Source organism: Aulonocara sp. 'chitande type north' Nkhata Bay, linkage group LG19 (genome assembly GCF_057382095.1).
Source record: "Aulonocara sp. 'chitande type north' Nkhata Bay isolate Kocher_YH1m ecotype deep benthic linkage group LG19, A_spYH_male_GT1.1, whole genome shotgun sequence".
In the NCBI taxonomy this organism is placed as follows: Eukaryota; Metazoa; Chordata; class Actinopteri; order Cichliformes; family Cichlidae; genus Aulonocara; species Aulonocara sp. 'chitande type north' Nkhata Bay.
The window spans coordinates 22431244-22446757 of NC_141362.1; the positions used below are offsets into that span (position 1 = coordinate 22431244).

Consider the following 15514-nt stretch of genomic DNA (forward strand, 5'->3'; position numbering starts at 1 on the left):
ACCCTGTTTGTTATGCTCCACAGGCCAAGTCTCTTACTTCAGGGACTCCATGTAAGGGGCTGGAACTCAAATATTCTGAGTTAGTGACATGCTACAGGCATGGCAGTAGCAACATGAGCCCGACTGAATTTATCAGACCTTTGCGAGGGGCATAAATGTCCATAAGACTTTGCTAACCTCCTGTGTTGCAGATCAAGCCAACATTACCGTCTGGTGCACATGGAAGAGCTCAATTACATAACTTAAGACTTTCATTAGCCTCTCTGCTCCATTGACTTCTCTGGGAAAGGTCCAGATGTGACTTCATGAAGGGCTCTCTCTATGCAGAGCTCTGTTCCGCTATGCCCCCCTTCTCAACCCCCGCAGCTGTAAGCACTCAGAAGAAACCAGGGAGAGAGGGGAGGCTGGCTGAGAGCTTTATTAAAAAAATCAGACACCCCATAGACCCCCCAATCTTGCTTCAAAAAAAAGAGAGAGAAAAGTTCCAGCCCCACCCAAAGCAGGCCTATGGTCCCCTTCTACCCCATAGGTCTTCTAAAGTAGGCCAATAAGTCTTTTAGCATGTGGTCTCCCTGTCAGCCTGAGGTGGCTGACTAGACAGGCTGCTGCTCCAGGGGCAGGAAGTGGGAGCCGGCCAGGAGACACTCTCTGAGAGGCTGCCCAAGTAAACAACCCTCCCCCTTCAGCACACATGCTTATACACATTTATATGTGTTTATATGCTCATACACATTCGGATGTGTTTACATATGACTATATACACACACACACACACACACACACACACACACACAGACACACATATAATATGTCACCTCCAGAAATTCTGACAAACTTTAACTGGGAAACATTATAAATCTGAATGGCACTGTCTCACTGTTAATATCATTATGGTTTATGGATGACTTTAATTTATTTCAGGCTTTGGTTTTACTTAGACCACAATGCACTTTTAAGACTGAAAACTAGAAATAGCTGAGGGCTTTCTAATCTAATTAATGGCTGTGTTGTTTGATCGCATGTGTGCAAGGCATAAATTTGTACAGCTGAGTGTGCACCACTGTGGAACGTCATTCTAAAATCTTATGCCAAAGTAACAATTTCTACATTAAAGAGGGAGTTTGTTCTACTCATTGCTGGCATTTGATATCCAAATCTCCTGTTGTGTGACTTCGTGTCTGAGTATTATGGCCGTGACGATTTTCCAGAGCAGGGCAGCTGCCTATGTGACTGTGTTTCTGGGAAGGCAGCGGACACAGGTGGCGAATAGGTTAGGGCTGTGATTTATCGAGAGCTCTTTTGCCACGCATTGTGCTGCGGCCTTCCTTTGGGCCTCAGTCAGCTCTCACACATTATATTGAACTTGTTGCTTGTTTTTCTGTGTCACTGATAACAATGATGTTTGATTCTCAGAGTGGAAAACCCAGATGAGTTCCTCTCAGAGAACCAATTTATTGTTTCCCCATGTGAAGCTATTGTATAGGTGATTTAGCTTTTTCTTGGGTAGATGTAGACCCCAGGAAAGATGTTTTCCATCGAGGTGAGTCTTAAATTAAAGCTCTAATCCTTAAGAACACATCAATATTAGGGTTGGAAACTTTTCTAAGTGGTTCTACTACGTTGACTGCTTTTTTGAGGGATGTTATCAGCAAGCAGGTATTGGTTATATGCAGGAGATGGCAATGTGAAAACTAAAGTAAGACAAATAAGCAATATTATTTAAAATATCAGGTGATTGGCAAGGTATTGCAGATTATTCTGAATACTGTAAACCCCCAAGATCTTCTAATGTGAAGCTTAGTTGTAACTCTTATTTATATTTGGTATTTAAGGGTTAAAAATCAGAGCCAGTCAGTCTTCAATTATGTGATGACTCATTCCCTGGATTGATTTGGCATGTTTGCTCAACTGAATCTGTGGCTTCAAAAATACAGAGCTCTAGAGGCCTTGGCTTCACTTTTTTGGAAATGTAAGCAACGTTTTCAAGGCTCATAAGTAAGGTGTCAGAACACACACCTCTGGACCAGTTTATTGCTCTGCTTGCCAATACAATCTGCTTGTTAAGCGATGACCTATCAACCTTGTTCCAAGGTCCAAGGTTTAAGGTGTTGTAACACTTTGTCTCTTGTTTTATTTGATAGAAACAAGCCCCTAAAAATCATCGGTGGTTGCTCTTGGCCTCTCTGGCTTTTCATTAGCTCTACTCATGTGCAACTCATCTTTAACCTCAGTTTTTAAAAACTCACAGGCTACACTACAAACCATTACAAACACCAGCTCAGGAGCGTGACTTTTTCATAGCGAGTTGTCCAAACCACACATCAACATATTAATGACTAACTCCATGTTACAGATAGATTTTCTTTTTCAACATCTTCTTGCTGCTATATGATGACATTTGTCTCAGTTTATCTAGGACCCTCAACATGAATGTGCATTGAGGAAAAATGTACCCAAATGTATCCAATTTAACCATTTAATACATCTTTTCTTTGCTAATGTGTTTATATTAGCCTAACTGTAGCTAGCCACCAGTTAGCATGTTATAAAAGGTAAGCTAGGACAACCTCACTAACCTTACATTTACCTGGTATTTAATTTTCAATCTTTGTTGACGTCCAAATGTATATAGGAGCAGTATGTTTTATTTTTATAGAAAGCTTAAGTCATACGATGGTGTAACATTGGCCTAGCTAACTTCCTACCAATTTCTAATTCCAGTAACCTTGTAAATCCTCTTTTTGATAGATGCCCTTTTGATAAGCCTTACTGTAATATTGGGACAACAGCCACACTGATGATTTTATTGGTGCTGATAGACTCTGGATAATTTTTAACCCTGGTTGGATTCTCAGTGTTAAATTTTGGGAAAAATATAGACCCAGAGATGGCTAATGATGTCAGACTTTATGAGCAGATTTTTTTTAACAAGAAATAAACAATTGTGTTTTTTTAAACACTTGACTGAATAAATGTACCTGTATATACAAGTTCAGGATGATGTTGATATAAAATTGTACTGGTGTGTTAATGTGTAACATGATAAGCACTGTGCAAAGAGTCATAATAACAAAAGCACTCTGACAAATGTAATTTATACAGCAATATTCATTTGGAGATTCAATAACAGCCACTCAATGGTGATACCAGCACAAAGTAGTAACAGCAAAACCCTACTGGACCAATCCAACCAGTGTTGTCTTTATTGTTTGCAAATTAAGACTTTAAGCTAGAGTATGGTATTTTGCATTTTGAAATTGACCTTGTATTATCTCCGTTTAACACTTCAGCAAGTCATTTTAGGCCAAGTCACAAAGCAGTCAAGTCTGAAGTTTGAAACTTATTTTTGTGGTTTAGGTCTGACTCAAATTTTAGTTTCACTTCTCAGATCCCAAGCCCTGAACCCAGACACACTTCACTTCTAGTAATAATAATAAGAATTTGACTCAACTGTTTGTCATCTTCTCGTAAAGTTTACAAAGTCTCGCGCAAAAGTGTTTCCCACTGGGCACAAGATGAGTCTGTCATAGTAATGCCCTTACGCCAGCATTACTCAAGGCTTCATGTAAAGTTAGGCTTTAATCCTTTTTTCCTCTCTACCTACGCGAGTGCTTGTCACAACAGGTTAGCAGGTGATGCTTGAGGGCGAGCACAGTGCAGGAGCGAGCTTGACAGGTTTCAGGTCGGCCTTATCTTGATCGAAGACATGCCTTGAGAAATCTGAGCAGCAGTCAAACACTTCCAAACAATCTGGGTTGTTTTTAAAGTAAAATTCCTCCATCATGAGAAGCCTCATGCATGTTCCTGAGGGAGCGCGCTGTTAAATGCATGTGTGTGTTTGTCTTAGACTTGCATACGAGCGGGAGAATGCGTGCACGTTTGTCTCGTATGTGTGTGTACGTGTAAATGAGTGGGTGTGAGATCTGTGGTTTCTCACAGTCAGTTCTTATCTTTGTCCCTCTGAGTCTCCGCCAGCAGATCATTGTGAAATACACACGCACATAGAGACAGAGTTCACTTTTAACTATTCCCTAACGTCCCAAGGCCAGATACTGTATCTAGGGCTTGTTTACAACTCAAACAAAAAAAACTTATACAGTCATGGTTATATTAGCAGGAGGGTAACTGAAGTCCAGACGTACTCTCTGTGTCACTCTCTCTTCATTCTTTGTCTGGTTTTCAAACACTGTTTAAACCCTTCTGGCCATGAAAAGGCTTGTACTTTATCTATTTCATAATTTTAAAAACTTTTTTAAAGTCAACATCATGTGAGTGCATTTGAGTGTTAGATTGCAGATAGAGATGATCGTCTATGTGTAGTGCAGACTTGGCCTCGGTGCAAGGACTTCCTGTAAAACTGTCACTGATGTCATCTTTGTCTGCTTTTACCTCTAAAAGGCCAGAGTGACTCATAGTTAGCCAACTTTGAGTCTGTCGTTCTCTAATATACTTCTGTAGGTGTAAGGGTGGAGGAGGAAGTTTATTTCTAGGAGCGTGATATGTACATGTGGGTGTGTGTGTGCGTATGTGCGTGTGAGGTCATTTAAATCAGTATTGAGCTAGTGAGAAACTGAAAACTGCGTTTAAGAAGTGAGAATGAGACTGTTTTCCAGTGTCGCTGTCACCAGAGGAAACAGATGCTGCAAAACAAAACTGAGAATCACGTGTAAGGAAACGTGCTGTTTTTAGCTTTAGCATGGTTCAGTGACTTTGAGCTAACCTCATTCACTGTCTTGTGTCACACACAGAGGCATAAGTAAAGAGTTGGATATATAGTAACATGTCTTTTCGATATCCAACATGGAGTTTTTACAGACTTTACCTTGAAATAAAACTAAGCCAAAGCTCAGCTTTGTGACTAGCTGATGAATATGCTTTATTTTTTGCACAATTATTTGCTTTTACATGGAGAGATATTGTGTAATGTGCCTCTTCAGGCACCTAAAACTCATTCAGAGATGGAAAATCAGACTTTGAGTGAGTTACAGATAGAAAAGGCTTGTTTACAACCTACCGGATGATCAGTGCTGCCCTGAGCCCCGCTGTGACCTTCATAAATGTCATAGAAATATTGTCGTACAAATGCTTGTCAAGGCCATTTAAGCAAGAATTCGCATTTTAATAAAGCAGAGCAAGTGTTGTTCTGCTAATGGAGGCCGCGTTTTTCCCATCAGGCCGTGACGCTGGAAGTCATAAGACAGGAAGACTGAAGTGGTTCAATACTCAGGAGAACTGTGTGTGACTCACTCGGCCCAGTGGACCAGAAACCCAAAGCAAAACAGTGTCAGGTTTGTTACAGCCTCTCCTATTGGTCACTCCTCATCTCCTGTTTCCACTGGGCCAGTGTCTCGTTAGGAAAAAGTCATCACCTGTCCATTAGCGCAGAGCTCAGCGAGAGTCTAGTGGCTTTGTGTTTGTTTTTCTGTCACAGTAAGGAGTGGAAGGGTGTGTTTCCACAACCTGTCAGACAGCCATCACCAGTCCTCTCCTCTGAAGCCTCCTCACCTGTCTGCTCCTCTGCTCAACACATGTGTTTTCTCTTCCTTTCTTTAAAAGGTCAAGGGTTGCCACTTTAGCCTGAGGGGAGGAAAAGCACATGTGACACTGGATCCAGACACGGCTAATAGTAATTATTGGGTAAGTAGTGTGTCACAGCCTCAGTCGGCTAGATAACAGCAGCGTGGAGAGCCCGGATTAAAGCCACGGGATCAGGGAGTGTTTGTGACTGTTGTCTTTGTTGATCTGCAATGAGTCTAGCTGTGACACATACAGCCATAGACCTACAAAGATAAAGCCCGTTGGCTGCTGCGGGCAGCAAAAAAAAGTGCATATACTGTATACTGTATACTGAGATTGCAGCAGTGTGATTACCAAAATGCTAACTGTAAAGCAACTACTAAAGCATGACTTTCAGATAAGATATTTTATGAAATGATTACCCAGAAACATGTATGGTAGGGGAAATCATGAGGTTGTGAAAATAGGTTGATGCTATTGATAAAAGAGGGTGGCGTCACTGCTGTGATGCCATTCTACAAACTGTAATGCAGCTCCTTCAAAGGACATAGTTAATATTGTTTTCTTTGTTAAGGCAGTTATCGACAAGGGTTTTTTTCCCCCATAGATTTAGGTATTGGGTGTTCCACTTTCTGTGTCACTCAGTGTGACTAATCTATATTGTTTTGTATTCAAACGGTAAACTTCACAAACAGTAAAATGCATTCACTACAGGCTGATAATAGTCAGGAGGAGATTAGAGGGGGGATGAGAAGGTCCCTTGTTAGCACAAATTATAAAACACATCCCCATAATTAAGTTAAGAATTTCAATATTTAGGAAACCAGACTTTAACTCCCAACAACCTCTTTTGCAAAGTCATGGACAAACAAAGAGCAGAGCTAAAAGTGAGGACAAACAGAGAGGATGACTGTGCATTGCCACTGTATAAGAGCAAATGAGGCCTTTGGCAAATCTGTCATCTGACAGCAAGGTCAGCGTATGGGGATTGTGACAGACAAACACTAAGACTTTTTTTCCTGTCATGGTTGATTTGTCAGAGTTTCAGTTTAGAATCATCAGAGCAAATGGCTCATTATTACTATTTATAGATTTATTTATCTTCACATGGGTTAAACCCCCCTGAATACTGTGTAATGTGTTAATTAGGAATTTATGGGTGGCTGTATGCCTGTTTTGCACAGAGTGACAAAGCATAATTTGAGAAAATTATGCTTTTGATGTCCACGGGTCAGTGTTTTGCTGCTGCACAGATGATCTCTTTACCGTTTTCCATGCAGATTTCTGAGCTCCCTCTAACCTCCTCGCTCGAGGTTGACCTTAGCCGTTGTCCCACAACACCTGCTGTGCTGCAGTGACATACAAGCATGCATGCACATGCATGCACACCGCACTGCAGCCACCCTTCTCTCAGCTGTCAGTGTAGATAAAAGACAGTTAGAACATCAGCACTATTTACTCACCTCTTTCTCAAACAAGGAGGTAGACCTTCCTGCGATAACACAATTGCAAAGTGTACACGCTCTGACATTCTGTTGCTCAACCCTGCAGGTTAAAGGTGAATGGAGATTGGGACTGAGAGCTGAACTACAAACTTGCTTTATCCTGTTTTGCAGGAAGCAATGAGTGAACGAGCTTGGTCTGTGTCACTGCATCGTCTCCATATTGGAAAATTACCTGCTGTTAAGTTTGATGAAGTAATGGAAGCTTTCTTTTTCTTTTTTTCAAAAACATATCAAAGAGCAGGCGACCCCCTCCATCCGCCACCTTCGGAGGTTCAGAAACCCACTTCCTGGTACTTCATCTCAAGGTGCCTCTATGCGTACACCACACAAACAGGAAACAGCCCTCTTTCATCAGCCTCAAACTGCATGCACTTCATGTTCTTCTGAAAGGGTGCAGCAAAGAAAAAGGTGTGCATCACTAATGCTCACCTGATTTAGCTTGAGAAGCCTTTCCTTTGAATTCGTTGTTTCTTTGCTTCTTATCTTATTAAAACCAAATACGCAGAACAGTTTTGAAGTGGTAACAAGTTTCCATTGCTTTCATCTTGCTTCAGGCTTGCACCAAATAAGACAGTATGCGATGTTTCATACGCTGTGTGGCATCTGCAGATACAAGAACACTATGCAATATTGGTTTTGTTTGCCAAAAACTCTCTCACAAAGAAATATAGAGTATGATATCTTTCAAGTGATGTTAATTAAGTTTCAAGACCCTTGTTTCTTATGAACAAATTCTTGTAGAATTCAAATGAAATGAATGCAAACAGGCTTTTTCAAAGTTTCTAAAAGGGGTAGTGCATAGAAACATTAATCTGCAATCCAAGCAATTTTCACTGTATTGTTCCCAAACACAACACCCATCTTTGCACAGGTAAAACATTCCATAAAGCCACAAAAAAGAGGCCTTTCAACAAGCAATTACTCTCCATCAGTAGCATTTAAATATACATGTTATATCATCTCATCTTTTTAAGCTGACTCCTTAAGAGCACCTTTGTACTTCTAAACAAGCTGTTGCATCGTGGTTGGTGTTGATCATTGCTTTATTTTATAGGAACCATGAATGCTCTCTGGTTTTGAATGTAATCAAGGACTTTCTTTGCTTTATCGTGGCCACCAGTATGTTTTTAGACCATTTCCAGCTGGTCTAAAATGGGATGGGAGAGTAGGTTGGTGGGTGATGAAGAATGGAGGGACCTAAGGATCAAGACTAGACGCCACAAGGCCCAGGTTCTCAGGGATAAAGCAACAAGGAGGCCTCTATGGGTCAGCTGTGATGGGTCAGCACCCACCATTGTATGGAGGGAGTTCCTGTTGCTGCTCCGGTTTTTTTGCAATCTGAGAGAATATAAACATGGACAGACGGGAAGTGTCCAGAGGCCAAGGAAATGCAGAGGCGGTGCATGAAGTGTTGAGTCGAGTGCATGAAGTGGAAGTTGCTACTGAAATTGAATACCACTCTGCTCGCATTAATGGCCAACTTGTGATTGTTATCTGTATTTATTCTCAATGTAAAAACAGAATATATCAAATTAACCCCAAGGCATAGTGTTAACTATGACTGCACCGTTTATCCTCCTTTTTACCTGAAATATCCTTGTGTACATATTGATTAGGTCACAACCTCATCAAATCTGTTTTTTGTTTTTTTTAATTCTTGGAAACTTTATAGTAGCTCCCCCTGATCAATATTTCTGCTGAAACTAAGTATGCCAGGTCTTTGTGTAATCAAGCCTGCTCAGACTTTGACTATCCCCAGGTCAATACCCTTGGCTGCTGCAAGCACAGCTCACCAATCAACTTGCACCACACCGAAACTCCCTTTAGTTCTGTATTATGCATCGAAAAAGCACTCGCCTGATTACAGCCTCAAATATAATACTGTGTGCCTCTTTTGTTAAAACCCAAGTTTCCTTGGATATGATGTTACAAAATGTAACTAGTTTCTTTTTTCTTCACATTTTGGACAAATTGCAACATTTAAAGTATGCAGTATCAGTCATTAGAGCTTCCTCATAGCCATTATTGGACTTTTTGATACTGAAGAAACTTGAATACTGATTAAGCTCTGGAATTGTAAGGTTTTAGAATAAGACTGATTTTTTTTTTTTTTTTAACTCACATTCCTGGGAAGCCCTCTAGAGTTTGAATGGGTACCCAAAACTGAGCATAAAACATGCCCCATATTTGCTCAATTTCCCAGAACTTTTTACACACCACTCATCACAAAGTTGAACTTTTCAAAAAAATACAGGTTTATTGACTTAACTGCAATCAATACTTACAAAAAGAGAGAGAGAGAGCGAGAGAGAGAGAAAGAGAGAAAGAGAGAACAGGTTTTCATATAAACTCACAGAAATTACTGTAGTGAAAAAACATGGCTGGGAAAAAAAAATAAAATACATTCAACAGTTTTACTTTCTTTGTGTCAGAATTTGTTCACCTCTTCCGAACACACAAAGGCAACACAGAACAAGTGACTTAAGGAGAGAGAAGAGAAAAAAAAAAAAAAAAAAAAATTGTCCTCCATTATCAAATATAAAAAGGCGGAGAGCCCTTAGCTACCTGGAATGTATTAAACGAGGCACTTCCACTGATCAAGCATCCAATTGAATTAAAAGAAGATATACTTTCAACTCATTTGGTCACAACTATTGCTTGTAATAACAGACTGGGTGACAGAACACATTTCAACACAGCCAGCCTCTGAACTGCTAGACTCTGCTAAACGAGTCATGTTACTAATTTTCTTTTTAGCACCCCTTTAAGTCTACCATCAACCCGAGTAGGAATAATCCTCTTCAAAGTGGGGACAAGAGATCAGGGAGAGAAAAATAAAAAATCGAATTAATGTCATAACAGTTAGCTACTGTTACTGTCAGATTACTGTAACATGTGCAAGGGGAGGAATGGATACAAGCAAATCTAGTTTAGATGGAAATGCAGTCCAATAAGAGGGAGTAAGAAAAACAAAGTACAATAAATAATCAAAACGCAAAACAGCTTTTTTTGCATTTTTTTTTTCTTGCTTTAAATTAAGTTTCATTTTGACAAAGTGTAGTTGCAGAACAAAAGTCATTGAAGTACAATATATTAAACTGTGAAAAAAAGGAAAACTGACAAAAACGTCTTCACAATCTTTAGATTAATATGGAAGATCATAATTTAACATAAAAGAAAATATATTCTATTGTTCATTATCCAGATAAATACAAAAAACAAAATTAACAAAAAATGCATATGATCACCAATAAATATGTTCTGATAAGTTAAATAAGCAGTGACACGCAAACCTTCTGTCTGGAAAGTTTCTCAAATAATAATAACCGTAATAATAACATTAATAAAAAATAATTATCAAATAAAGAAAGCAAAAAGGGATGTAATGAGAGTAGAGAGCTCCATGGAGCAGGTTCTAAAGTGAAGGAGATGGGAGGGGGACAAGTAAAGTAAAATAGCTTGGAGATCCGATCTTGTCAAGTCATGCGACGTATAACTATATTATGGGAATGCTGGAATTCCCCGGATCGGTGAAGATGAAGGTGTAGGTGCTGGGGGCAGGACAAAGTCTTGCAGGTTTAATGATCAGTTTGATATCAACTTCCTTCCCAAAGAAAAAAAAAAGGAAACAGCCAGTGACCAGCAACAGGAGGAGAGGGGGGGCCATAACCAACTTCCAGTTCAAAGTCCTTCCTGCAGACTCACCCGGTTCAAAATTACATAAGACGGGGCTTGACTGAGGGGTAGAAGGAGGTGGGTGGGGGCAAATGAGAAAGAACCAAAACAAACAGTAGTCCATTCACCCTAAACACATGCAGAAACTGCCCAGGCACTTTTTTTCTCCATTTCTTTTTAAAAAAACAAAACAAAAACAAAAAAACTATTCATATATTTTCAGGGTCTGTCATTTCTCTCCGTTTGTCTTAACTCAGTCTGTAAAAACGTCTGCGGTGTAGAGCTACAGTTACATTACTGAGCACCCTCTAGCAAGCTCAGGGGAAGTGGTATCATCAGGGAGGATGGCAGGGGAGAGAGGGGAGGGGGATGAGGGCTAGTGCAAAGCACACCCCTTTCCAAGGCCACTTGTGCTGCAACACATTCAATAATACATGAAGAAGAAGAAAAACAAAAAGAAAAACAAGTGGCACCTGGCATAAACAGTCAATTGTTGTTCTCATCATTTCATTGTTCAGTTTCCTCTCCTTTTTTGGCACTATGACACATGGCGGGGTACTTTCTTTTAAAACTTGCTGTGCAGATTAAGTGGGAAGAAATGATAGATTTAGCTGAGGGTTCCCTTAGTTGATTATATCCTCATAATGCTAACAAGGAACTAACGTGATGTGTAAGGGAGCTTTGAGGGGCAGAGGTAGAGGGGAGTGCCATGTTCTTTGTGTCGTCAAATTTAAAAGTCACTAGTGGATGCGTGCAGTCTAGTCATCAGTGATGGAGAGGCGGCTGAAGATGGGAAGGCGGCGGGTGTTATCCAGCGTGGGGGACTCTGAGCCACACAGGCTGCCACCAGAGCTGCTCTGGTAGCCCTCTTGATCCGACATAGAGTCTGGGGGGCTGGATGAAGACTCCAACATCTGAGGGGACTCCAACATGGGTCTGAAATAGTAAGATGTGCTTGTTGGAGAGGGAGGTGCAGGGGTGTTGGGCTCTGTGCCTACAGGACCGGCATTGAGACTGGGCCCGAACAGGCTGGCCAGCTCCTGGCTGGAGTAGGTGAAGGGATTTCTGCTGGGCCAGTCTGGGATCTCATCAGGGAAGAACATGGGTGGAGGGGTGACTGAGGTGGGGCTGTCTCTCAGCCCAACTGAGTTGGAGAAACCAGCAAAGCTGTAGCTGTGCTGCAGCCGAGGTCGCTCCATCTTGTTCATAGAGTTAAGAGGAGAGGACTGCTGGGGAGGTCCACGACGCTCCTCTGCATTGTGGATGAAATGGCAGCGAGGCCCGTATGGGCAGAAACCGATGGTGTGGAAGGTGCGGCACAGCTCAGTTTTGTACTTAGGATGGCGGCTCAGGCTGCGCAGTTCATGGATTCCGTGAGCAAACTGGCATTTGTCGCCATATTTGCAGGAACCGTTCTCCTCAAAGGGCCTGCAGAGCTCTGTCTTGTAACGGCTGGAGTTCACTTGGCTGCTGCTGCCAGTGGGACTGGCAGGGCCTAGGCACTTGTTGATGAGCCTCTCGCCCGTCTCGGAGTAGGAGCGGTCTCGCAGGCGGTTCTCCTTGTTGTTGCTGGCATTGCCAACCCCTGAGATGAGTGAGGAGGACTGGTCCGCTGCCTTCAGGCTATTCAGAAATTGGTTCTGGTTGAACTTTGTGCTGCTGACAGAGTGCCGCCGCTGGTACACGCCTCCCACTGAGGGAGATCCCACCGCCTTCCTGTCCAGCAGGGGTCCGGCGGAGCTGGAGATGGGCACGTTGGTGCTAGTGCAAGGAACAGACATTGGATGGGAGACACCCAGGTTGTTGTTGTAGCTGAGAAGTTTGTTCTGCAAGAAAAATAAAGGACAGAAAATGCAAGCATTAGAAAAAGTAGAGCACAAATAAAAAGCTACTTTCAGCAGCTCCCTGATTTTTAAGTCCGATTGCCATCCTGATGCAACTCCTGAAAGTGACTGAACACTTGTTAGGCGAGCCTATAAACCATTTGTACAGATACTCTCCCTGAATAAATAAATAAAAATGACGGGCACTGTGGGACTGGTGGGGCTACACCTCCGCCTGCATGACTGTTGTTTTTTGGCTCAGACCACATTAGCGGATACAGGCCTATAGAACAGCAGCTGGTTTGGCAAGTTGCCCAGGTTAGGAATGTGTGCGCCTGTGTAGTCAATAGGACAGCAGCACATGAGAGGCCTGTGGACGACCAGTGTGGGCTACAAAGAGCCTGCATCATTTGAAAGAGAAAGAAAGTGGCCAAACATTCTGTGGATTACAAGGGAAACCTGATCTGCTTTCACACATTTCCATACTAGTGGAAATGAACAGTTAGTCATGATTTACATAAACATGACAGTGTAAATAAAATCTAACAAACTCCAGAGGGAGGCTAAAAGAAAAACAAAAACGCTTTGAGAGGCAATCTGACACTCAAAACGGGGTATGAAAACGAATTACGCATCAAGTGTTAAGGTGAGACGATGCCGGTAGTTTAAGTAGTTTTATAGGGGTAGAAAGTGGGCTAAAGCCAGCCAAATCTGGTCAATGATTAGCGAGCATGTGGCTGCTCTGAAAGCGGCATTAAAAGTGGCGCAAAAGTGATCTCATTAAAATAAAGAGGACATAAAGCTTTCACTTTAACAGCCGCTGGCTGCCTAAACTGCACACCGACCTCAAAGCATAAACCATAGATAACATTAAAGTTAGCGGATGTGGCTTATGTTGAACATTAAATAAATACACAAGTAAATAAAAACACCATGTTTTTAAACAATTTTTAAATTAACGCTCCCGCAGCGCTTCGGTCCACTTTGAAGGCGCTTATAGCGTAAACCCTCAAGAGACGAGGCCGAAGAGAGGAAATAACAGACGAAGCAAACAAATAAACACGCAGCTGACTCAAAGCGGAATACAAAGCAATAAACAGCAAAACAAAAACAGCCTCCGCGCAGAGGGCCGCGGGCACGGAGCTCGTCATTCCTCCACAGCGGCTAACTCCCCGCTGCTAACAGGCTAACGTCAGCCCACAAGACACACACAGAGAGAAGGGGGTGGAAAAGTTAGGAAGCTACCTTGTTCATTACTTCGAAGTCGAAGAAAGGCGATACCACGGCTGTGGTCATCTTTGCAGCGACCGGAATCAAATCACAAAAGTAGTTTAAAAAAAAAAAAGAAAGCCAGTCTACTTGTTAGAAAGTTGCTCAGAGCTACTGAACTCTCCCCCTCTGCCCTGCACCAACCCCGACATTTGCTTTTTAATCAATCGACTGCAGGGAGGAGCTTAAAAAAACGGGCGTGAACTTTCAGTAACTTTAGTAACTGTAGAGAAAAAAACTTGCATTGGTTTGTCAGTTTATGTGAGATTACTCCAGTGCTGTGTGAGCTTTGAATGCCAAACCGTCTTAGGCTACCAGTTAGGAGGGATAAAGCACAAAAAACAAGTTTCTTTTTCTCTTGATCGGAGAATCTGAACTTTGGGTTAGATTTGTTAAAAGTTAATTTTGTTGGAGGGAAAAGTGTCTTCAGTTCATAATTAAGCAGCTTAAATATATTTATATAAAACTAAAGTCCGATCAGAAGCCTTCAAAGGCAAGTGAAGAGGAGTAGGGCAATGGAAATCTTGTACTTCTGGAGTTGTTTACTGTATTATCCTCGGGGTTTCAGCTACCATCCACTACTCTGTAATTAATTTACTCTTAATTGCTGGACTGTAACGTCACTTGTGGGACTTTCCGGTGAATTCAGGCACTCGCACTTTTAACTCTTTCCCGACCACAGCTATTTCACTGTTACAGCATACTTCTTCTCAGCCACAGCTCATTTGTTATTCATTACCAGCAGGTATAAAACTCCTCTTCTGAATTGAATACGTGCATGTCATTTCATCAGGTACTGTAGGCGACAATCTGATACATGAGTGACCTCACTAGATTCGACCGCACTGGCGTGACAGACTACAGAGAGTGAAACCCACACACATGTATTGTGGCTCATCTTGCCCACCCCCCTTCATAAAGTCTATGACATCGGCCATGTGCAGACCCTAATGTCAGGGTTGGGTTGCAGTAGAAAAGGAGAGGAGGGAAAAGAAAAGCAGGGTTGAGGAGGAGGGGGAGAAGAAAAGAAGCTGTTAACATACAGAAAAAAAAGTTGGAGTATGGAGGAGGGGATGATGGCGTGAGGGGGAGATTTATGGAGGACGTTTATTACTACACAGCATTGCCCCCAGGGAAGTGAGGGAAGAGGGGTGGGATAGAGAGGCAAACATTCCCTTTCCCCTTCCTCTTCTTCTTTGCCTATACAGGAGCCATGCAGGGGGGGAGTGGGGAGGTGGAGAGCTTTGTCTCTAACTGCTAGCAGCCCTGAAGGAGGCAGGGAAGTTGTTTTTGCGCTGAAATGTTGAAACGAGCTGAAATAGAACAGGCCAGATTACACCACAGCTTCTCAAGCAAGTATCTGACTAAGACCTCGTGAGCTGACCTTTTTGGAACTCAAACATCCTCCTCGCTATGCATTAAGAAAAGTAGATGCAAACACCCGGTTACTCTGGACCTTGTCAGTGAACAGCAAGGGTGTGTGTTGGAACATTAAAAAAAAGAGTTTTACGAGCCAGGCCTGTGCAGAGCAATCTCCCCCTGGAGTGTTTTCACAGATGACAGGGTGGGATGACAGACTTGCTAGAAATCTCGTCTGCAGTTCAAAGGGCCTGTCACTGATTGATTAAGTGGGCCAGATCGATTGTCTCCCTCTAAGGGAGAAACAGAGCAGGGAAGTAGAAAGAGAATCACTTTTCTCCCCCTTTTCTTTTCATTTTGCAAATG

The 15514-nt window shown here is 42.1% G+C and overlaps 1 protein-coding gene across 1 annotated transcript; it reads right to left on the bottom strand.

Moving 5' to 3' along the window:
- Positions 1–9253: 9253 nt before the first annotated feature.
- Positions 9254–13941, bottom strand: zfp36l1a (ZFP36 like 1 zinc finger CCCH-type a). Its single transcript, XM_086274906.1, has 2 exons — positions 13766–13941; positions 9254–12523 (listed from the first exon to the last, which is right to left on the bottom strand). Exons 1-2 carry the CDS (start codon positions 13814–13816, stop codon positions 11456–11458), a joined length of 1119 nt encoding a protein of 372 aa, XP_086131032.1. The 5' UTR covers positions 13817–13941; the 3' UTR covers positions 9254–11455.
- Between the last annotated feature and the right edge of the window lie 1573 nt (positions 13942–15514).

What these genes read in the sequence shown, in the direction of transcription:
- zfp36l1a (XM_086274906.1), bottom strand. Translation starts at nt 13,816, where the DNA reads ATGACCACAGCCGTGGTATCGCCTTTCTTCGACTTCGAAGTAATGAAC. An exon ending in ACTTCGAAGTAATGAACAAG is followed by an intron (nt 12,524 to 13,765) that starts GTAGCTTCCTAA and finishes TTTTTCTTGCAG; the next exon opens with AACAAACTTCTCAGCTACAA.